The sequence below is a fragment of the Primulina tabacum genome, chromosome 2, assembly GCF_025594145.1.
Source record: "Primulina tabacum isolate GXHZ01 chromosome 2, ASM2559414v2, whole genome shotgun sequence".
Classification (NCBI taxonomy): domain Eukaryota; kingdom Viridiplantae; phylum Streptophyta; class Magnoliopsida; order Lamiales; family Gesneriaceae; genus Primulina; species Primulina tabacum.
The window spans coordinates 51016385-51041447 of record NC_134551.1 but is presented as its reverse complement, the minus strand read 5'-3'; the positions used below and the strand labels follow the sequence as shown (position 1 = coordinate 51041447).

The 25063-nt window shown below is 35.6% G+C and overlaps 3 protein-coding genes across 3 annotated transcripts; 2 read left to right on the top strand and 1 right to left on the bottom strand.

Annotated features, from left to right (window-relative positions):
- Window positions 1-646: 646 nt before the first annotated feature.
- LOC142536706 (uncharacterized) lies at window positions 647-8482 on the bottom strand. Its single transcript, XM_075641985.1, has 8 exons — window positions 8277-8482; window positions 7191-7440; window positions 5920-6043; window positions 4070-4410; window positions 2213-3980; window positions 1590-1846; window positions 1165-1261; window positions 647-963 (listed from the first exon to the last, which is right to left on the bottom strand). Exons 1-7 carry the CDS (start codon window positions 8357-8359, stop codon window positions 1190-1192), a joined length of 2895 nt encoding a protein of 964 aa, XP_075498100.1. The 5' UTR covers window positions 8360-8482; the 3' UTR covers window positions 647-963; window positions 1165-1189.
- Window positions 8483-9812: 1330 nt separating this feature from the next.
- On the top strand, window positions 9813-17631 carry LOC142536705 (translation initiation factor IF-2, chloroplastic-like). Its single transcript, XM_075641983.1, is given in 13 exon segments — window positions 9813-11752; window positions 11842-11874; window positions 12019-12132; window positions 12295-12444; window positions 12538-12636; window positions 12719-12781; window positions 13119-13274; window positions 13352-13417; window positions 15471-15638; window positions 15640-15708; window positions 16253-16528; window positions 17013-17201; window positions 17286-17631. Coding segments are annotated over 13 exon segments (2994 nt in total). The 5' UTR covers window positions 9813-10291; the 3' UTR covers window positions 17436-17631.
- Window positions 17632-23079: 5448 nt separating this feature from the next.
- On the top strand, window positions 23080-24616 carry LOC142538033 (serine/threonine-protein kinase WAG1-like). Its single transcript, XM_075643476.1, has one exon. The coding sequence runs from the start codon at window positions 23126-23128 to the stop codon at window positions 24545-24547; it is 1422 nt and encodes a 473-aa protein (XP_075499591.1). The 5' UTR covers window positions 23080-23125; the 3' UTR covers window positions 24548-24616.
- Window positions 24617-25063: the final 447 nt, after the last annotated feature.

Genomic DNA, 25063 nt, shown 5'->3' with positions numbered 1-25063 from the left:
ATAAAACTATTACATTTAATGTCTAATATTATTTTTGTATGTAATAATATCATTTTTTATTAATAATGTTACTCAGAAATATTTTATAATATATGTTGATTTGTGTGAAAAATATTATTTTTTATATCCATAGTATACTTTTAGTATATGTTGATTTGAGTTAAAAATATTACATTTATGTCAAAAATATTAGTCATCACTGTAGTTATAGATCGAGTTGAGACATATAGATACATGAGACCGTTGCACATTAACAAAACTAGCTTCATATTGGACAACTGCATGTATTGTCACCATATAAAATCCGAGCGAAACAACACTAAAACATGATATTCTCGATCGAAAAACATCACCAACCCATTCATCAAACGTTGTTAACCCGAAATCAAGGACGGAAAAAGCAACTAATTTTCCTAGAGTAAGAGTAAAATCGCCCAACATAGAATCACTTCTCGACAGGAACAACACTTCAGGAATTTGCAAAGATATAAAACAACTAATTTTCACCCCCAACAAATTTGAGGATATGAAAATTTTGAGCTAATAGATGGTAGTTTCAGAAAAATGGTTGATTTATAAAAACAATATCAAGCCTCCTATTGTCATAAAAATATAATTTTCACATAAAAAAATACGGACAGCGAAATTAGAGCAAAAAAATATCTTCATATTTTAAATAAAATCGTACAAATACTTGGGGATTGAAACCAGGAGTCTTGGATTACAGTTCACAAAACCAAGTGCCATGTCTCTCCCTAGTTGAACAATACACCAAACATTTATTGACAAAGCTCCAGAATCAAAAGAAAATAAGCAATTGGGATGGGGTGGGGGACAAGGGTCCCTTGTATCTGAAACAAATAACAGTTGATCAAATCTTGGTTTCGACTGAAGAAAAAACCACGAAAGCAACAGATAACTTCTAGACCTCACGAGCTCCGATCGATGTCTGATAATCACAAACTGCAAGCACGTAAAAATTATATTCATTATGCTTCTTCACAAATTAAATGCAACAAATATTTGCAATGCAACGGCAGACAAAAGAAAATGTAAAATTAAGGCAAAAGGAAGGATGGTTAGTGGATAATTTAAGAAAATAATTCGGTTTTTTTTTTATCTAGTTTTTTTCACTGAGTAGTTATTCAGTGACGAGGATGTTACCAAGTTCTGCATCTTTGATCCAAATTCATTTTTTGCCACGGTTCTTGCTGAGAGACTGGGGAGCCAAGAGTTTCCGACCAGGAGTTAGATGGTCATCCTGCAAGTTGTGCCAGGTGATCAAGTAGTTTCCCACAAATACGAGGATGATGACATATAGAAAGGCCTGGTTAAGACAGACTCGACAGTATATATAATTTTCAGAATCCAGTTTTAAAAAGCTAAAAAATCGAATCATTAATGCAGGCAAATGAAGAACGTGGAGTAAATAACATGAAGAGAGAGACCCCAGATAAGTATGGTGTATGCAAATTTCTATTTTCACATCCTATCATTTTGAGAAATAGATTTGTATTTTTTCGAAATTTTTACAGGTCCTATAAATAGATGGGGAACAGCAAGCAGACCAAAAAGAGGATTTTTCAAACCTTATACATGGAAGCGGCTGATTCTGACTCCACTGTTTGGACAGGAATGTTTCCTTGTGCTTGGAAAGCATCCAAAGCGTCTAAAGTCAGCTGCCAACCACAAAGCGCTAAAGAACCAGCAGTGGAACTAGAGCCGCTACTGCTACCACACCCTGCTGCTGCAACATTACCGTTCACCCAAGGACAGAAGTAATTATGATGCTTAATTGGATCGAATTCAATGGCTTCATCATAGTTACTTTCGCCATTGGGAGGCCCTAACAACAATCCAAATTAACAAAACACCTCGTTACTAAGGTTGAACTACTACAGATATAAAGGTTCCTAAAATTAGCAAGATAATATGAAAAGTAATCAAATGATAACTGAAGCATATAAAGAATTGGCTTTAGCGCAACCATTCACAAGCATGATGCAGAAGATCGGGATCATACACCAAACACAGCACAGAGTATCCAGAAAGTGGAACCCACCACCAGCAATCACTTTTAAAAAAAAAAAAAATTGGCTGCCTTAAAACGTGAAGATAATTGATTCTATTATCAACAGAATCCTACAAAAATCAGATCAATATATTACACAGGCAGCAGTTAAGCTCATTCATCAAAAGCTTCACAACATACCCGTCCCACTTGCAACCAAATAGCCAGATTCAACATATCCGCCATCATCAGTTATTTTGGCAGCCTGGGTAACTTCTTCCTTGGATAATTCAAACCCAGAGCATAAAATGGCATTGCAAGAAACAGAAGGATGGGGACTGTTCTGATGGGGAGTGGCCCTCATGCTACTGGTCTTTTCACCACTCTCAACAGATTCTGCCTTGGCCGAGCCAATGATTTTGGAGCCACTATCCGCCCTTCCTATAGATCGAGACATCAGATCCTGACTATCACCATGAGGATCCTCGCGATCCATTTCCTCAGGTACAAAATCACCCATTACCCCAGGATCTGGAGCAAATTCCCCTGTCTGACCCTGGGCATCTGTTATCTCAGCAACAGGTTCTACATCAGCAACAATGCTATCAATTCGATAGACAGAAGCTTCAGTTCCATGAATTTCAGCTTCATGGCTAGCACCCATTCCAACACTTCCTCCACTAATTCCAAAGCTGGGACCATCTCTCCCTTGTGCAGTAACAGTATCTGCATTCACGACTTCTTCTTCGTTTGTGCTGCTAACAACCATTTCACCAGCACTTCTTACAACAGCTGGGCAAGTACTCTGCTGTGCTTGATTACTATAGTTCAATTCAGATGTCTCAAGGGGATCTGTGTTCTTGGCCGTAGATGTAGAAGGCAAATGTATGTCGTCAAAGTCTCCTGGAAAGTTTTCAACACTTTCCATAGAATCATTATCTGCACTGTGATAGATAGTGTCCATAGCAATAACAGAGGAGACACGTGTTGAATCTCTAGCGGATGGATTACCAATTACCTGATCGTGTCCAAGGTCAAAAAATTCATCTTTAGGAGCATAATCACCTAAATCAAAACCAAACAACTGGCTAGGACCAGCACCATAGGAAACTTTTGTGTATGATGACATGCGGGGCTCAATGATATCGGAGCCACGAGAACGCTTTGAAGGGCCAGCAGAGTACTGTTTACCATCATCGACTTCATCACCATCACGGTCAATGACAGTCCCTTCGATGCTATCTGCCTGTTGCATAAATAATGGTGGAATGTCAACTGTGCTACCACCTTCATCTAAGTTCCGCTTGCGAGAACTGGGACCATGTGATTCATATGAGGCAGCACGATCTCCAACCTCACTGCTAGAGGGCTGACTGATCAATAAATATCTGCCTATATGCACATCTTGGTATTGATTAGACATAACGGCCACGTTCAACCGTGAAGATGACACCGCAGCTGATATAGTGAGATTCAGATCTACTCCGATATTTGACAATGATTTTCCTTCATCAGTTTCAGCCTCATCAGGGTCCTCTGCATGCTCTTTTCCGGTACCATCTGCAGCAACCCATCCACTAATGCCACTTGCTGCACTTATTCCACGCGTCAGTATCATCTTCTTGGTGGTTTCAGGAACCTCAATATTATTGGGAACATAACAAGCAGGGCGTGAGACAGTGCGGAAGTCCCAGATTCTAATTGTTGCACCACATAAGCTACAATCCAACAAAGGGGATCTTGATACACCTTTAGACTTGTTAACAGTCATTTCATTTATTTTGTTATCCTTTTTAGAGGAAGAACATAATGCTTTTTTTCCACGGTCAGGATCGCGAGGAGGACCGCGATATTTTGATGGACCAATTGAGTATCCATTTCTGTCTGACTGAGCAGAATGTTCTTCACAATCCTGAACATTTGGAAGCCACCTCGGTTCCCATCCACACAGGCTTATCAACTTCTGAGCCTACAATATTAGCATAACGTCAATCAAAAGCTATTCGCCGGGAAGAGCTTATAAAAAAAATTAACCCTGAAACTCCATTCATTAATTACTCGAGTGTATGTGAAAAAATCTTCTCTGGAGTTGTCAGCTCCTAATAAAATCTCCAACTTAATGCCAGATTCACTGCCTGAAAACAGGGAGTGAGCCATTAAACGATCAATTTCCGGGCCCCTTGATGCCTGCATTCGCACAATCGCAGATACAGCCACAACCGGAAGTGAGGTAAACTGGAGTAATCCATCACAACGGTCCTTGTAACCACCAATAAGTGCTGATGGTGGAGTTGGCGGGAATTGCACTAAACTATCTGCACAGCAGTTTCCTATCCATGGACAAGTAACTCTATGCCCTTCATCAAGTTTCTTGGCAAATTCTTCCCCAGCACCACCAGCTACCACAGAAGACAGAAACATGAGAGTAGAGCAGTGAGTAATTACAGCAACCAAAAAATCTTGTTTCTGCTAAAAGAAGCAACCAATGTCTACTAAAGAGTAAAGATGATGATGAATTGCTAAGAAATATAATGAGCAACACAGAACGAGAATATCCTTGATTAATATAATTCATATAATAACAAACTTGGGTGGAAGATATAAACATAAAAGTCCATCCCTCATCCTCATAGTACTTTTGTAGACCACTGGAATCTTGAAACTATGTTATCAAGGGAAACTCAAAGAAATTCGATGTTACAAACCAAAAGACAAGCCAATTTGGTGTAAAAAATCTAAAAATCTTCAAGACAACCATCACCAGACAATGTCTGACATTTCAGGAATTATACATAAATACAGCTAATGATTACCAGAAAATTTAGGCTTAAATATATTATTATCTGGAGGTAATTAATAGTACTAACTGGTGACAACAGACAAATAAGAGCGGTATCCCCTCTTCATCATAAATGGACCTACTGCAATAAAAAAAACCCTTTCCAAGTCATGGAATTTTCTATGTATATGACAAATAAGCAGATCACCAAGGCTTTAGCTTACTTTTTTAAAAAAGATTCAAGTAACAAATAGTAAATGCTTACTAGAACTATATGATAGAGCTATGAAATCCTGATTGCTCAACTTTGGGAGATCTAGTAAGGAAAATCGTGTTAAAATGGAAAACAATTTGAGCACAGGCCAAGTCAGCAGTACTTCAGTGCACAGTAGAGTGTCAAGTTTGCGTGTAGCTTCACTCTTTTCAGCCAATTTTAGCAGCTTCGCTATAAAATAAGTTGCTTAAGTCATCTCCACTTAGATCGGATACAGCATGCTAGGACTCCAATATTCATTTACAGCAGCACAGTACCAACCATCACACGAGTTATACATAGCCAGGGGAACCTTACTAGCTGCGAGTTGGAGACTCTGAGAGGTTTATAGGAACTAGGAGAGCCCATAAATGTTTAACAATCTTATTCAGTGACAAACTACGCCCAAATGAACTTCCTCCATGATGATTGTTTGACTGGTTCGAAACCCTTAGAGTCGGTTATACATCTAAGAGAATAGCCAAAATGACCGAGTAGCTCCATGGCCACACAGAAAACTGATTCCCAAAATTGTGAGAATAGTTTTAGCTAAGAACTTGCACAATAAATCATCAAATATCACATAGATCAAATACTTCTCCTTTTACCTCCTTCCTTTTGTCGGAGGACTTATGAATTTTCAATATATATAGAGTAATTGGACTTGGCAGATATATGTTCAATATCTAATAAGTAATATAACTTCTACGATTCAGATTGAGATCATCAAATTGTAGAAAAACTTTCTCAAATGAATCCTCGGACGTCATAATATACTTGAACCTGGTCTACTACCAACAACAGAGTCTAAATAACAATCTTAAATCTTGCATATTTGAGGCATCTATATAGTAAAAAACTAACAGCATGAATCACCTTGAGAAGGAGTCCAGGTTGCTGATGAAACAAACTTCAAAATTGCACCACAAGATTCACATTCAATTTTATCAACTCCTGCATTCACCCAGCCTCTTCGGGCGCAGTCCAGAGAACCGGCAGCCTGAATCAAGGTTGATACAAAAAAAAATTCAGGGATAAAAAATGGAACACAGAAAAACAGGCTAGCATAAAGGAAAACTATACGTGGAGAAGACCACATCAAAATGGAATTCAATGGGGGAGTGCTAATTTTCCATCTGTCCCTGTAATTTTTAATCTGCCAAGTTCACTAGAAATTAGTATCTTCGTGTGCCCCAAACTCAAGGAAAGTTGAACTACACGTGTAGATCATCCTACTTCCAAAGTAATATTTTCTGCAAGCCTAACAGAACTAGAAACATATCTGATGTTTTCCTCATTGACCAAGACAAAATCACTTGATTTTCCACACCCTAGCAAATATCCTCACTAGATTCGGGACCAAAACCACCAATCTATTCCCACTTCGATCTCTCTTTTGAGACCACATAGTTTCCAACTTACACAAATGAAACAATATGCTGAGGAAACAATACTTGTCAAATCATTCTGGCATATAATTGGTGATTTCTTATACTCATTACATGGATCCTATGGTTGTATCCAAAATTGTGCCTAGTTCAACTTATCTAAAAGGTAAACAATCACCACCTTAACAATGTAGTAATGTAAATAAGCAGAAATGCTGGAAATTCTATCACGTTAGGATCGTTATAATTAACTATGACGTGTGTTAGGATTGTTATTTGATTTGTTTCAGTTTACAGTCATGCATCACAGCCTGTGTAAAAGTTTATCTCTTTTATCATTTACAAATCAATAATATATATTTCTGAATCTCCAAGTTTCACAAATAATAAATATTAAGTGAGAAGGGAAAAACAGTAAGTAGCTTATGCTTAGAAGCCACAATTGTGCTGAGTTCAACTCATCTGTAAGGTAAGAATTCGTCATCTTGACAATATAATTATGTAAATAAGCAGAAATGTTGGAAAACTTTAGCATGTTAGGTTTGTTGTAATTAATTACAATTATAGCCTGTATCAAAGTTTAGTTAATCATTTACAAATAAAAAATGCACGTTTCTAAATGCAATTTTCCCAAACACAAATAAGAAATATTAAATGAAAAGGGCAAAACACGGTCAATTGACTGTATGAGAAGTATGAGAAAAAGACCAGGACTTTTAATATGCCAACCACAACATAGCGAAGCAAGCAAGTGAGAACCTTAGGCTTTCCAAACCAATTAGAAGGTTTGAATGTCGACAGGCGCCTTAGTAGATCACCCCTTTCCCAGGGCCTGCAGGAAGGCTGCGAAGAACCAAGAGCAGAACCACCAGCACTCGTGCTCAAAGATGTGTACATGCGCTGTGAACCTGCACGAGAAAGGGATCCCCCTTTCGAATTCTGCCCTTGATCAAACCAGTCTGTGCTTCCAGCATTGATAGGAACAGCAGGAGATGATGCCCCAGCGGAACTGATTAAAGAAAATAGCAAAACATATATTAATTAACGATGAAGAAAAACCATAGTCAATTTGAGAGAGCTAGTAGCTTGCACTCATAAACTATTCAATAAATTCAATCTTAACGAGAATATAGAGCCAAATTCATCTCCTCCTTTTTCAATAATTCACCATCAATCTCCCCAACACAGTCAGATCAGGGCTTTAGGCAAAGAACCCATTCCTTCACCAAATAACTGAGGAGCAAAGTTTCTCAACAAACTATAAGCAAACTTTGAAAACTCATTCCAAATGCGTGTCAAAGTTTGCCTTAGTTAAAGCATAACTGAAAAATGACAACAAAGCCACACCTGATCGTTTTAAGAAATTATGAAACTTGAAATATCACCATATTCAATTAACTTCAAGCTCCATTTGACATTAAAAGTTACCCATTTAAGAGATCCTGGACACAAGTTGAGGAAAGGGTAAAAAGAAATGAAAAATTCTTCTCAGACTATAAGGTTTTATCTCAAGAATCGACCAAATGGAATTCATGGTAGCTTTAATTGTTCAGAATAATCGAAAACAAAAGAGCTGAATTTGTATCAAAACGCAAAAAACCCCCATATCAAACTAAATCAATCCAACGATTACCGAGAAACTCCACACACAAGCAAAAAGCTCATTCTCTAAAACAACAAATCTTCAAAATAGAACGGAAAAAAGCATCTAAACAGACAACTCGATAGTCGATCACCTTCTCAAACTTAATTGATCACTCACTACTTTCTGGAAAAAAAAAACCCACAAAGCGTGATAAACACTGGGAGCGGAAAGGGCGTGCGAGGGCAGTTAAGTAAATTCACCTAGCGGCGGGAGTCGGAGTAGGGGGAGGAGATCTGGGCGGCAACAGCGGGTCACCGGTGGAGCTTATAGCCTCGTCCTTCATAATGTCCCTGTGCACACGTATATGTGGGCGAGTGTTGGGTTGTGTGTGGCCTCTTTCAACTTCGGTTACGTACCGCGAGAAAGAGACCGAGGCAGAGTGTAGTGAGATTCATGTGCATCTAAAATTAAACACTGGAAATTATATATTATCATATTATAATATGCATTATGTTTTTTTATTGATTTTTATTTTATAATAACAACGTATAACAAATAATTTTATGTTTTGATATAAAATAAAGTTTCAAGTTTGAGACATCTCGATTTTTATTTCAATTTTTTTTTATATATGGACATTCTATAAATTGTGAACACAAAAACTCTAATTCAATCTGATATTTTTTTTATGTTAAAAGCGATTGTTAAAGACTTACTCGATGATAAACATGCTAGGAAAAATCGATGATTGTATCAAAAAAAGTGCAGAATTATATTGAACTGATGGCTAAGTTTTGGCAAGGAATACATATGTTTCTTTTCAAACATTTTTGCGTTTGTGTAATATGGTACAAAGGGTGTATCTGTATTATTTGCAATTTCCCCCTCGTTGGGTATAATTTCCTAAAATGTGTAAAATTAGATAGAAGACACGATTGGAGATGGGGATGGGCAGGCAGCGTGATCAGCTAAGTTATTAGGAGTAGTAATCCAGGCCCAAAATACGTTTGGGCCGGTGTTTGTTTTCGGGCACAGGGCAAATCAGCCCATATTCAGAGTCGGATCTCTGACGGATTGGTGAAGTTGATGTAGGAAGTTTGAATTTTTAATAGAGGTTTTTAGACAAGTGCTTTTTGGGGTTTAAGAATTATAAAAGCTTTTGCAAATTCCGTGAGAATAAGTTTCACAAATATATCCGCGGAAAAAAAATGTCACACTCCACCTAAAAACACGTCGTCTCGGGTTTTAATTTTTTGAGTAAGTATCCTGTTAAACGGTCTAACAAATTTATAATCTTATAATTCATATTTACAAAAAAAATTACTTTTAATATAAAAGTAATATTTTTTATGAACTATGTCGGATTGAAGCCATAAAATTTATCATGAGATAGTCTCATGTTAGTTTTTTCTAACATTGAGAACTCACGATCGCTAAGTTTGGTATGTTTTGGGTAAACCTAAAGAGTAAATGCAGTAGCTTACATACTACGTTGACCGGATAAACCACACTAAACAAATCATGTATAACAAGCTTAAAACAGATATGACCTATGAAGGGAGGGATTGAACTATGACATTATGGTACGAGTTCATCGTATCTATTGAAGAGTCTCGTAGGAATTTTCGTGTAATATTTTTGAGAGAAGAAAAAATATATAAAACTACGAACAAATGAAGAATATCACATTTGACACGAGAGGGAGCGAGACACGTAAAGTGGATAATGTGAGGCTGAGAAAATTGTGGAATAGGAAAATGTTGTAGTGATAGATGAAGGGCAAAAAACGATAAAAGAAAAAAAACGATGTGTAAGGAATGGAAAAATTGGGAGGAAGAAAAACAAAAATCGGAAATCTCAGCCAAAGCCTTATCATGCAAATTGTCAAAAAATTGACAGGAAAAGAAATAGCCACACAAGCACAACTCAACCCATCTCTGTTCCCTTGCTATTTTCCCATCTCGTGAAACTACTGTTGCCAAATCTAGCATTCGTAGCTACTCACTCTAAAGCTCGTAGGTATGTACTGTCAATTTTTGACTCCTCGTATGTAATTAACGCCTTTCTGAACTGGGTTTCTTCAATTGCTGGATTTTCTTTGCCGGGTTGAACGATATTGGTGAGCGGAGGGTGTGGAGGCCTGATATAAAGGTTGGATATCTTTATATATTTTTGTTTTTGTTGGGGGTTGGAAGATTTCATTGGTTTATGTTCAAGTGCTGATTGATACTGAAAAAGGTTCCCGTGGATGGTTAATGGTGCATAAGCTCTGACAATGACTTGTTTAGCTTCCCTGACGAATTTGGGAAGCGTGAATGTGAAGTCTTTTGGTAGTTTTGATGGTTCTGTTTGTCTAGTTAGCAGGTTATCTTTTCCCAGGAACCTTTGTAGTTGTAAAAGGTTTTGGATTGGTAAGAGATGGAGGTATGCTGGTGTTTGTAGATTTTCTTTAACTACTAATTACGTTGCAGAACAAGGTACTTCGGTTTCTCTTGATTCCACGTACGAAGATGGTAAAGACAATGGCAATGAGACATTTCTTAGGGCAGCCCCCAGGCCGGTTCTAAAATCGGGAATTGAACCCCTCCAGAGTGTGGCTTGGGATGAGCCCAGACTTCGAGAAGGTTTAGGCAATAAAAATGTGAATGACAATGAGAGAAGTAAGATGATCGAGTCACTAGGGGAGGTGTTGGAGAAGGCAGAAAAGCTAGAGACTGGCAAGATGGCGGATACGCCAATGAATAATCAGTCAAAGAATGAAATATCCAAGCAAAAAAACGGCAAAATGGTTAATGAGATGGACAAGTATAAGACTGTGAAGAGCGTTTGGAGGAAGGGTAATCCAGTGACAAATGTGCAAAAAGTTGTGAAGGAACCTCCGAAACAGGAACCTAAAATAATAGGTGGAGGAGAGGTGACTGGATCTCAGTCTTTTTCTCCACCTAGGGTCCCCCAGCCTCCTCAGAAAGTTCAGCCAAAGTTACAGGCAAAACCCTCTGTAGCTCCCCCGCCTTTTCTCAAGAAACCCGTTGTCTTGAAGGATGTTAACGCAGCTGCCAAGTCTCCTGTTTCTGATGAGTCTGATGCAGGCATGAAGATGAAAGAGCGCAAACCAATTTTAATAGACAAATTTGCGGCTAAGAAAACTGTGGTTGATCCTGTGATTGCTCAAGCTGTTTTAGCCCCTCCAAAGCCAGGGAAGAGCCCTGTACCTGGAAAATTTAAGGATGAATTTCGAAAAAAAAGTGGCAGGGAAGGGTCTCGAAGACGCATGGTTAATGATGACAATGAAATTCTTGACGAGGATGCATCAGAACTCAATGTTTCCATTCCTGGGGCTGCCACTTTGAGAAAAGGAAGAAAATGGAGTAAAGCAAGCCGAAAAGCTGCTAGACTCCGAGCAGCCCAAGACGCTGCTCCTGTTAAAGTAGAAATGATGGAAGTTGGTGAAGATGGCATGTTGGTCGAAGAGTTGGCCTACAACTTGGTCGTCAGTGAAGGTGAAATTCTTGGGTATTTCTACTCCAAAGGAATTAAACCTGATGGTGTTCAGAAGCTGAGCAAAGACATGGTGAAGATGGTATGCAGAGAATATGAGGTGGAAGTCATTGATGCTACCCCTGTGAGGGTGGAAGACATGGCAAAAAAGAAAGAGATTTTTGATGAAGATGACATTGACAACTTAAAAGATAGACCTCCTGTTTTGACCATAATGGGTCATGTTGATCATGGAAAGGTTAGGAACAGCATCATTTTTGTTCTTTGGTATTTGAATTGATAGCTCGATGCATGCAAGCTCCATCTAACAGGTTTGTTCTCATGCAGACGACGCTTTTGGATTACATACGGAAGAGCAAGGTATGCATGCAATTTGAAGGCTTTGTAATAGCTAATATGACGTATCACTGTCAAGTCTGAGGATTTGATGCATGTTTGTGAACATGCTCTACTTTTATGAGTACAGTTGCTAGGAAAATCAGCGCTAACTCTTGTACATTGTAGGTGGCAGCATCTGAAGCTGGTGGGATAACACAAGGAATTGGGGCTTATAAGGTTCAAGTACCTATAGATGGCAAGCCACAAACATGTGTTTTTCTTGATACTCCTGGACACGAGGTAATCTTTTCTGTGTCTTATTCTGGTACTATTGTAGTTTTCCTTTCTTGTTCTCTCAATATACGATACATGCTCTAAAAAGAGTGCCACTGGATCACTTTAATGAGGTTTAGTGCTTAATCGTGTAAACTTGTATTTTATTCATCAAATATATTTCTATAGGCATTTGGGGCAATGAGAGCTCGTGGAGCCAGAGTGACAGACATTGCCATCATTGTAGTGGCAGCTGATGATGGAATCCGACCTCAAACAAGTGAGGCTGTTGCCCATGCCAAAGCGGCTGGGGTGCCAATTGTGGTAGCTATAAACAAGGTATCTTAATACTAACGCTCATTGATAAATATAACTTTCCTTGGTACTTTCTTTTTTTCCCACAACTTTTGATTTTCGTTCCCCTTATTCTAGATAGATAAGGATGGAGCTAACCCAGATCGAGTTCTACAAGAACTTTCTTCCATTGGTTTGATGCCTGAAGAGTGGGGTGGCGACGTACCAATGGTCAAGGTGACAAAACAGTCTTGGGATTCTGTGTGAGGCTTAAATTTTTTTTTTTGCATAGACGCTAATACTCAATCATTCATTACAGATAAGTGCTCTTAAGGGAGAGAATGTAGATGATTTACTGGAAACTGTCGTGCTTGTTGCTGAGGTACTTGAGACTATTCTTTTGCTTATGATGGTATTAGCTCTTAGCTTCTCAGTATATGTCGCCATTCCATTTGTTTATATTCTTGACCCCTTTTGTTCCACCCATTTGATTTGACATATGCTTCTCTACTAAGGACCTCTTAATATGCTTAAAATTATGGTTGATGGCAAACATACTTGTGATTCAATTCCTTGTATTCAAACTCACCGTCACTTTACTGCTTGATTCTTGGAGAGTGGATGATTAAACATGGAAAATACTTGTAGTATATTTTGAATTATTTGTTTATATTTGTATATCAATAGCTCTGAATTTTGGCTGTAATGTTCCTGTTAAGTTGCAAGACCTGAAGGCTAATCCAGATAGGAGTGCTAAAGGAACAGTGATTGAAGCAGGTCTTGATAAATCCAAGGGACCTGTGGCTACCTTTATTGTGCAAAATGGGACTCTCAGAAGAGGAGATACAGTAGTTTGTGGTGAAGCGTTTGGAAAGGTTTGTGCATGAAACTTTAGTGTCTTGTATTAATTTGCCGCTGTTGTCCGATAGATTTCCTTGTTCCAAAATTTCAGGTGCGGGCAATATTTGATGATCAGGGGAAAAAGGTAGATGAAGCTGGTCCTTCTATTCCAGTACAGGTATGTTGTTATGTTTATTTTCGATGTCATATCTTTGTCTATTTATTAAATAGGATAATTGCATATGATCTTTTACTGTAATCACACATGAGTGTTTTGTCAGTTATTTCATGTGCTTGAATGGCTGTTGCAACTTGCGATACACTTTGTGAGAAATGATATTTTTTTTCGTGTTTTTCTTTGGTACATGGTGTCATTTCAATAGGAAAAGTTGATATTTTAGAAGCTTTGCAAACACACCAATTCGGATGTTGGAAATGCCTCTTGTTTGGTTAGAGAGAATAAGGTGGACCGGTACCCATACTTGGTAGGACATTTGAATATTATGGGATAGTCATTCTATCTATTTTGAATGAGAATAGTAGTCATTCTCACGGTTCATTCTTATATACATTACAAAATCACTATCTTGTTTAGTTTAACTAATTTAAATTTATATATTCATGGTAATAATAATAATTATTATAATAATAATAGTTTTTATTTTTATAATTATTATAATAATAAATAAAATATAATATAATAATTATATTAATAATAATGAAATAATAAATAGTAAATAAATTATTATTATCTTATTATTTTAAAAAGAAAGTACTTAAAATAATAATCGTAATATAATCATTAAAATAATAGTATGCTAATTATCATCATCATCATCAACATCATCGTCGTTTAATAATATAAAATGATGATTTAATACTAATGCTAATATCCATAATTAAAATAAATAAAATAATAAGTTAATAATCATGATAATAAAAAAATAAATATATAATAAAAATAAAAAACATAAATAAAATAATTTTCTATAATTATTACTATAATATTTTATTGAAGAATATTTATTTTTAATAAATAAAATAATAATGTTAAAAATAATAGTAATATTAGTATATGATGACGTTAATTTTATAATAATTAATAGAATATTAATAATTATTATTGATTATTATTTGAGTAGCTATTATTTTGGATTTTTAGTTAAAAAATATTTGATTATTAAAAATAATTTCATTCTATTCATTTTTCATTTCTTTCGGTACCAATCATTGGAATGAAATAGTCATTCTTATTTCATTCCAATGTTATCTTATTCCTAGCTTGTTTCATTCCAACATACCAATCATGACCTATGTTACAAACGAATCTTTCTTAACAGACTGTTGTTGTTACCTGGAGGTGACTTCATTTTTCTGATGGGGTGGTTTGACAGGATTTCTGTTGTAATTTAACTCACTCTCGTGTTCCACTTGCTAAATTTTACTCACTCTTCAATTCAATCCACCCCTTGCCTTCTCCCGGCTTACATCACTTCAATCGCATGACAGTTGCTTATGTTGCTCTTTTTTTTTTTTTTTGAAGCTTGGATATATAGGAAGCCTTTTGAAAATGGTTCCTTTCTCCTAAGTAAGGCCAAAATATTTGGTTTTATTTTTGGAGTTTTGGGAAAATAGTTATGAGAAATTTTTTGGGAGAATGTTTTGGGAAATAAAATATATATTTGCTTTTATTTGAGAAAATAAAGTTATTATTATAGGTGTTAAATCATGTCAAAAATGGTTGAATAAATTATAATAAAATGTGAAAATAGTATATTTTGTATAGTGCGAGGTTTTTGGGAAAGGATGGAATTGTTTAGTTAGGACTAATGATTATATTGGGAAGTATGAAAATGAGTGAAACTTTGATTGGGAAAAGGAAAACGTGGAATTTTTTTTAGGGAATGAGAAATTGGTTTGTGGAAATAAATTAAAGTGACATATTCCAATACAATCTCCCAAAACTCTTATTTTCTTTCAATTTTAGATCTCCCAGCATAATCATTACTTTTAATTCAATTTCGTTCCCCAAAAATACTCTATTATTATATTTTTACTATTTACTCTAAATTTTAAAATATTTATATACCATTAAAATAACAAAATATATATGATGTCATCAATAAACTAATAAATTATTTCATGAGATGACATTTACATTTCCTATTACACCATGAAGCATTAACTTTGTTTTTTTCCACTGAATTTATTTGCTATGAACACTTTGACAGGTTCTTGGATTGGGCAATGTTCCTTTAGCTGGTGATGAGTTTGAGGTCGTTGCATCTCTTGATATTGCTCGAGAAAAGGCAGAGTTACGAGCGGAGTATTTGCGAACTGAACGTATGACAGAAAAAGCTGGAGATGGGAAAGTCACGCTTTCTTCTTTGGCATCAGCTGCTTTCATCAGGGAAGAATGCTGGATTAGATCTGCACCAACTCAATATAATATTGAAGGTTGATGTTCAGGTGGGGTTATCAATATGCTTTGGAACCATGACTAGTTAGATAATGCAATTCTTTTATACCTGCAGATACCTAAAATCAAATTATTTTGGACTGGCCAAAATGATTATCCTATTGTTGGTAATATTAAATCACAAATGGACTAAATATTCTGTGATTAGCTCGAAAAGAATTTGGTCTACACAATCTTATGTGTTTAGTATTGCCTTGAACATGAGTGCTCTCACCTGAGAGATTTATTCTAGGTATGATAACATTCTCAGATGTTTCATCAATTGATATGAAATCTCTATGTGAAGAAAGTAAATGCGGATGCAAATCCACGAATTTTTCAACAGACTGACAAATATAAGAGCTAAGATATGTTTGTTCAGAGGCAACAAGATAGACATATGTGCTTTCAATTATGAAATGATATGAATTGTACTAAATCATCTAATGCTATTTTTATCATTTGTCTTCAAGATTGAGAAATGACCACATAATTTATGAGTAAACCTGTGATACAGATAATGTGTTTTAAGATAATTTTTTTAATATTGACCAGGGATCCATTGAGGCCGTAAAGCAAGCTTTGCAAGTGCTTCCTCAAGAAAACATCACTTTGAAGTTCCTGCTGCAAGCTACTGGGGATGTGAGCACCAGTGATGTTGATTTGGCGGTGGCGAGCAAAGCTATTATTTTTGGCTTCAATGTCAAAACACCTGGTTCAGTGAAGAGTTACGCAGATAACAAAAGTGTTGAAATCCGTCTTTATAAAGTTATATATGAACTTATTGATGACGTGCGCAATGCAATGGAGGGGCTTCTGGATCTTGTTGAGGTAAGCATATGCTTTGATTCGTGTTAGAGAGTTCAGTATTAAAACCTGCGGGTAAAAATATATGTCTCTTGTTATTTAGTGGATTCATGGACTTGTTTGGTAGTCGATCTGATTTCAGGTGCAGATAGCACTTAAGTTGAGAGAGACAAACACGGATTTTGAGTTTCTGTTTTTTATTTAATCAATTTCTGGCATGTTTCCTGGATTAGTAATGTCCGTGCAAAACTGGAATTCGTTAAAAATATCGAAACGTAACATATGTATGAACTTGCCTGATCTTTTAGAAACTGCATTAGGAAGATCCTCAGTTCATGCTAAAATATCATTATGTAACACTAGATTTTGATGGTTCAAATCTTAAATATCTTGTTTGTGGCTCCTGATGCATCTTTCACGAAAATTTTGTTAATAAATCCCTATATGTCCCGTTATCAGTGTCGTTGAGAAGCAGTAACTAATGTCTTTTTTAAAAAAATTTCTGTAGGAGCAAGTACCGATTGGTTCAGCAGAGATAAGGCAAGTATTTAGTAGTGGCAGTGGCCGTGTCGCTGGATGCATGGTGACGGAGGGAAAACTAGTGAAAGATTGTGGGATTCGTGTACGAAGAAAAGGCAAAGAAGTTCATGTTGGTGTCCTAGGTTCCTTGAGACGGGTCAAGGAGATAGTAAAAGAGGTTTGTGCTAACTGGTTCTTCTACCGATGTTTTCTTCTATCAATGCTAATGCGACACACTTTTTTCTTGGGATGCTCCCTTTAGGTAAATGCTGGACTTGAATGCGGTATTGGAAGTGATGAGTTCGATGATTGGGAGGAGGGTGATCTTGTCGAGGCATTTACCACCGTGCAAAAGAAAAGAACACTGGAAGAGGCGTCTGCCACAATGTCAGCTGCACTCGAACAACTGTGAAGGCGAAATGGTTGCGGGTTGCCGGATATTTTTCGAGGCCGCATTCCGGTACAAAATGTCACCATGCTGAGTATCAAAACCTGGGAGATTCGGCCCTTGGTGTAGGCTATTTCTTTGTAAATAGTTGAATATATATTAGTAATCGAGCTCCATTTTGTTTATAGCATTTGTGTTGAGTCACATCATTCAACGGTAATCACAATTCACAAATGTAACACACACAGCAAAAATGAAGAGTGGGATCAAATAGTTTTAAAAGCATTCAATTTGAGGTATACTTGTAATAATTATTCACAAAAAAAATAAATAAATAGAAAAACGATTTGTGCAAAAGAATAAACAGAACATATAATATATATGCTATATATTTATAGGTTCCATTTTTCATGAAAAATTAATTTTAAATTTTTGCTAAAATCAGAAATTTTTAAATTTTAATTTAATTTTTCAATTTTCTTTTATTTTCAAATGAACTTATTAAAAAAAATCGACTGAATATGCACGTAATGCATACACATATATTAACGGGTTTTTTTATAATTAATATTTGTAAAAAAATTCAAAAATACAATAAAATAAAAAATAGTACAAAAATATCACAAAACGCAAATAATAGGAGCGGACGCCGCAAAAATTGCAACGTCTGCTTCCAAGGCCAGCGTCCTTGGACCACCTACATGTGGTGTGTGTGGACGCAAGTGCACGAACCTGTCATTTATTCATAGATTTCTTTCATCATCAGCAACGATTTATATAAAAATAGGTTTGATGTGAGACGATCTCACGAATCTTTATATGTGAATTGTTTCTTTATATATTTGTTATATTATCTCGTAAGAGTTCATTTCAAAATTTATTCCATTTTTTTTATATTAGCATCTAAAATAGAACTTAGTTTATGCCTTGTACGTGGATTTCAATTAGCAACCAGCTAGGCGTCGTCCTTCACGATCTACATATTTAATTGATTAATTCCTGCGATAATAATTAATATATATTATACAGTAAAAAAATTAGTTCGGTTGGAGATTCTAAAACCAGAATTTTACATGATTCTATGTTTCTTCCTTAGCCATAACAAGAAATCAGACAGCTATTCATGTTTCTAACCTCAGTTGATTATATTAAAACATGGCAATTGGCATTATTAAAAAAAAACATATTAATTTGATTGTTTTATAATCATAATTATTAAAGCATTTTAGGCCGATGATAATCACAATAATTATTTTGTCGTTAACCCTTAAGCTTCTATTGCTATTTGTTATCTCAAATTCTCCATCATTAGTCTTTAATCTTTTTTATAAAATAAAAAGATTCTTGTTTTATCTTCGAATAGTTTTTTTATACAAAACTCTCGTTAGACGGTTTCAAAGATTAATTTTATAAAACTAATTTTTTTATGCTAAAAATATTAATTTTCACTTTCAGCATGGATCTGATTTACTCGTCTAACGATTATAGATCAGTAAGATCTATAATCGCTATCAGCCGTAGCGAAGTTTCACTATGTGATGAGATGTATTTAGAAAATTTCGGATTTTGTAAATTGATTTTTCTTAAATAGTAATAAAATCAATTTCAATAATTTTCTCGGAATTTTTTAATTGAGCTCTGTGAAAAGTGCAACCAAATTGCCTCCAAATTATTGGTTTTACATTCGCAACATGGGTGGTTCTCATCAACATAGTGCATACACATAATATTTTTTTAAAAAAAAATTTTGTTTTATTCTAATGTTGATTATTAGCATTTGCTGGTAATCAGTTTCTTTAAAAAAAAATTAGTTGACCGGAGTCGAAAAAAATACCCCCTAACAAATAATCCATTTTTCCTAGTAGATTGTTAGGTTAATCAACAGTAGGTCTCTTGTGAGACGGTTTCACGGATCTTTATCGATCATGTCCATATTAACAATAATAGTAATACTTTTGACATAAAAAGCGTTTTTGGATGATCCAAATAAGATATCAGTATCACAAAAATGACTCGTGATATATCTCTAATTAATCAATCATACTATACTCAAAACGACCGGGGCTCATAGTTTTTCTCCACGGCCATATCTGTGAAATGCATGATGTGCTAATGGTGCGTAGCATCGACTAAATCCATCCAATCCCAGAGGTTAAATTTCAAATTATACTTTTAGATAGCACAGAAAATTTGATTATAATTTTGAAAAAATTTAAGAATCTTTGGGGAAAATGCATAAATTACTGGAATAATAATATTATGTGATATATGCAATAAGTAATGGAACAATGCATGTGTCAATGTGGAGAATAGAGGGACAACTTGCAAGATTTAAGTAACTTAAAATTAATAGCCACAATAATTAATTTTGTTATATTGTAATTTGATTTTATTGATGAAGCCAAATTAAGAATCATACAATGCATCTACAGACAAATGTAGAAATAGTGGATGTTCCCAATGATCCAATCAAATCATTGTACATTTTCTTGGCTTGTTAGACAATTTATTAAGTCAAATAGTATCTTATTTTATTCTAAAATTTGGAATCACTTCTTTCTATGTGGGGATTAAGGTTTCAATATCTGATCTTAATTTCCATTTTTTTTAAAACATTTTTGGAGCTAAAGACATTGTGAAAACCCCAAGAGTTTACACTATATATATAGTAATTAGTGTTAGGATCAAGTGTTAGTAATTATTTCTTTATATTTATGGCACCGCAAAGTAATTATTTGGGTACTAATATATCGTATTGTTAGGCCCATGATTCAGAATACGTGCGTATCAATCTGTGGATACTGTCTCAAATATCTTAATAATCAGTCTTATCATTTCTCTACTGTCATTCATGTCACCATCAGAGACAATATTAATCGTTAAGATCTAGCGTCATTTTTTTACGATCCATCTAGCCAACCAGATCAAGAGACGCATCAACGTCAGCAGTTTGAGACACGAAAATTTCCCAAGAGATCATTCATCCTAGTATTATTTTAACTCATATAGGTTGAACTCAAAAATTAGAGTTTGAGATGTAATCATATGGAAATATCAGTAAAAATAAAAAAATTGCAAGAAAAATATCAAATTGTGTGGGTCGTGAAATTGGCTCTTGTGGCCCGTTCTCATGTGAGTCCATTGGAACAAACAACATCACATGTCACTTTCTATAATCAACCAAATTATGTTAATAATGTATACATGATGAGGTCACATGTAATGTTTCTTCAATTCATATTAATTCTTTTCAAGTGGATATATCTGGGAATGAAACATTGGCAACTACTCAATAATAATAATAATAATAATAAAATTAAATAAAATGGACCCGAATCGATGGATATATTCTTTTTGCGCAGCAAAAATATAGCTACACTGTTAACTCTGCCAGCTATGGCAGTGATATACGTACATGATCAATTTGCATGCATCGGTACATTTGATAAATTTCTTGAAAAAAAGGACCAAAGGTTAGAGACAAAACTTTGTTTGAAACGATCTTGCGAGTCATATTTTGTTACACGGATATCTTATTTGGATTATTCATGAGAAAATATTACTTTTTTATGCTACGAATATTACTTTTTATTGTGAATATCGGTAAGGTTGACCCTTCTCACAAATAAAGATTCGTGGGACCGTCTCACAAGAGATCTACTCAAGATTTGATTGAGTTACAAAAGTTTATTTTAATTTTTAAGACATATTAATTGACACGTGGAATATCGAGTTATGCCGATATATGTATATCTTTCATATGTATTTGATCATAAATGGGCCGAGAAAAGCATAGATATTTTCTTAGAGTCGAAAAAAAAATCAAAATATTGATGTTAGGATTGGTTAAATGTAATGCATGTGTGTGTGTATATATATAATGCGCGTGTGTGTGTATATATATATATATATATATATTGACCCATTATCCAGTCATAATGATTGGTTTCTAGGCAAAAACTTATGTGATACGGTCTCACGAGTCGTATTTTGTTAGACGGATATCTTATTTGGGATCATCCATGAAAAATTATTACTTTTTTATGATAAGAGTATTACTTTTTATTGTAAATATCGATAGAATTAACTCATCTCACAGTTAAAGATTCGTGAGACCGTCTTACAAGAGAACGTTCTATTATTTAAGTTAAAGTATTATGGACATGAATTATCTCGCATTAACTCTATTGGTATGGACATTACTGATCAATTATTTGAGGGGAAATACTTAATAAACACATATACAGAGATATATATATAGTAATAATAAATCCTTTTTTTTTAAAAAAAATGAGAGCAACAATTGGCCGACGACCACGTAGCAGGCAGATGCTGCAATAACTTTGCACATGGGTCCCAGTCAAAGTCGTTCAGGCGAACACTTTTTTTTTTCAAAAAAATAAATTAGAGTAGCTCTCTTGTGAGACGGTATCACGAATATTTATATGTGAGATGTGTCAACAATATCGATATTCACAATAAAAAAGTAATATTATTAGTATAAAAAAATAAATAAATTTCACTGATGACCCAAATAAAAGATTTGACCTACGAAATTGATATGTGAGATCGTCTCACCAATATTTTTTTGTGATTATATGATTATTCATGCTATTTCCGATTTTGTGTTACAAATAAGCGCAGATCAAATGATCACTAGTTTTTACTTTCTGGACCGATTCGTAATTGTCGTTTGGCTTGATTTGGAAGCAAATCCAGTAAACTGAATAAAACGGAACAAAATGCTTCGATTTGCCTCGCTAATTCTGTAGTTGTTAAATTATTTGTTGACAAATAAATTCGCGAGAAATTCATCAACTATATATTTATTAAGCTTGTGAAAAATATATTTTATAGATCATATTTAAAAAAAATGTGATTGCATTATTTCAAATTATTATGAGTTGGGAAATGAATTCGTTACAATCGAGTCTCGAATCTCGAAACAATGATGTCAAATGTATTGACGAGGGATTTAAATTTCATCTCTTCTAAAATCAGCCATCGGCCATGCATGAACCCCAGTTTCCCACATTTTGTTCAGGTACGTTGTATCATGTGTATGTCTTCCGAGCATAATCCTATAAAAATTGAAAGTATTCGTGAATTTATATCTATATCTAGAAAATGTCATCTTTTATTTTTATACGAATAAAAACTAATATGAGACTGTCTCAAAAATTAATTCGTATGAATGCAAGCTAGAGAATAATTCCGAAGAAGTAAATATAATATATACTCCTAAAACACGTAATTTATCTTCAAATATTTGTTTCATTCCCTTGTATCATTGGCGGGCACAAAAATGAATAAAATAAAAATAGAAATGTGAAATATATAGATTTAATATTTTGGAATTGAAAATGTATCTGTTGAATTATTAAAAAAACTTCACCAACAAACCAATATCAAATTTGTTAGTACGAAGTTCAACTTTAATTAATACTGTTTAACATATAATCTAACAGAGAGTTTCGAATAGTAACAGAATTTTAATCTGCTCTTCTCTAACATCCTCGGATAACGCGAAATGTAAGAAAAACAATTATTAACTTCTTTGAATTTAATAGCAATTTTATTAAATTTAAATTAAATAATTTCAACCAAACACGTTACCAAAATTAATTTTATGTTCCCCACCACCGTCGTAGCCTGTATATATATATATATCTACACACACAGCATTTACAATTCACGTAAACTCAAACCAAAAAATGGAGCAAGACGACTCCCTTTACTATTACAATTTAACAGATTCCGAGCTTGATCTGAGCTTCACCACCGGCACCACGGTAAGTGCCCGGAGCAGCTTAGCTCGCAGCAGCCTAACCCTCAGCTTCAACGAGTCGCGTTTCTCTAGCACCTCCAATAATACTTCTTCCTCCACCGCGGTCCCAAACACCAATCACCGTCCACATCGCCGCCATGACAATCCCAACTGGGCTGCTATCAAGGCTGCCACCACATTGTCACATGACGGCGCTCTCCATCTACGCCACCTCAAGCTCCTCCGACTGGTTGGGACAGGGAACCTGGGCCGCGTTTTTCTCTGCCGCTTACGCGACTATGATCACGCAAACTTCGCCCTTAAAGTTGTCGACCGGGATTCCTTGACTTCTAAGACACTTTCTCAGGTGCAGATGGAAGCAAAAATTCTTTCCTCTCTCGACCACCCCTTTCTTCCGACGTTGTACGCTCATTTGGAAGTGTCTCATTACACTTGTCTTTTGATGGACTTCTGTCCCCATGGAGACCTCCATGGCTTGCTCGGAAAGCAACCCATGAACCGTTTACCTGTTCAGGCTGTCAGGTTCTTCGCTGCCGAAGTTCTCCTGGCTCTAGAGTATCTGCACTCGCGTGGCATTGTGTACCGGGATCTCAAACCGGAAAATATACTGATCCGTGAAGATGGTCACATCATGTTATCGGATTTTGATCTGTGTTTTCAGTCAGATGTTTCGCCGATATTGGAGAATAGGACACAAATCAAAGCGGGGTCATGTTCTTGTTTCGTCCAACGGCGGCGTGTGGAACGGGTGACAGAATTTGTGGCGGAGCCAACGTCAGCGTTTTCAAGATCGTGCGTCGGCACTCACGAATACTTATCGCCAGAGTTAGCTAGCGGAATCGGCCATGGAAACGGAGTTGACTGGTGGGCGTTCGGCATCTTGATATACGAACTACTCTACGGCACGACGCCGTTCAAGGGCGGGAGCAAAGATTCCACACTGCGGAATATAGCATCCAGCAGAGGGGTGAGCTTTCTGGCGGCGGAAGGGGAGAGTGAGGAGCCGGGAATGGCGGAGGCCAGAGATTTGATTGAGAAATTGCTGGTGAAGGACCCTCGGAAGAGATTGGGATGTGCCAGGGGTGCAACGGACGTCAAGCGGCATCCATTCTTCAACGTTATTAAGTGGCCGCTTATCCGAACTTACCGGCCGCCGGAGGTTCGTGGACTGGCGGTGAAAAGGAGTAAGAGCAGGGCCCACGTTGGCGGAGTTTCTTCTCCTAGATGGCGGCGCTGTTTCTGGAAGAAGGTGGCTTGTCTGATGAGAATAAAAGCGTCTAAATACAGATTAAATTCTAATTGCAATTATTATTCTCATGTAGACTATCATCAAAATCAAGAAATGTAGTTAAATGTTTTATTTTTTTGTCAAATACAGTATATCATATGCTTTGTAAATCATCCCAATAATACAATTTTGGAGGACATAACATCTTGAGCAAGTCTTTTGTGAGATGGTCTCACGAATCTTTATCTGTGAGACGGGTCAATCTTACCGATATTCACAATAGAAAGTAGTATTTTTTTATGAATGACCCAAATAATATATTTGTCTCACAAAATACGACACGTGAGACCGTCTCACACAAATTTTTGTCTAACATCTTTTATATATATATAGTTTTGATATATCGCACACCTATTTTATATAATATATCAAAATTATATCCCTTTCGAATTACCATTTTGTTGTAATTAATATGGTCATTTTTCTAAAAAAAAATTATAACTAGCTTATTTAATTGATTAATTGAAATCTGATGTAAAATAAAATTTAGACTTTTTAGGGAAAGCTCTCTTCTCATCTACCACTTCATCCGCACCAACCGACCACTTAGATATTAGAATTTTTAATCGATATTAT

Excerpts from the sequence above, each read along its gene's own strand:
- LOC142536706 (XM_075641985.1), bottom strand. The coding sequence starts at position 8,359 with ATGAAGGACGAGGCTATAAGCTCCACCGGTGACCCGCTGTTGCCGCCC. Across the intron at positions 6,044-7,190 it reads ATTGGTTTGGAAAGCCTAAG|GCTGCCGGTTCTCTGGACTG; the intron begins GTTCTCACTTGC and ends ACCTTGATTCAG. Across the intron at positions 3,981-4,069 it reads ATTTTTTCACATACACTCGA|GCTCAGAAGTTGATAAGCCT; the intron begins GTAATTAATGAA and ends CTAATATTGTAG.
- LOC142538033 (XM_075643476.1), top strand. The coding sequence starts at position 23,126 with ATGGAGCAAGACGACTCCCTTTACTATTACAATTTAACAGATTCCGAG.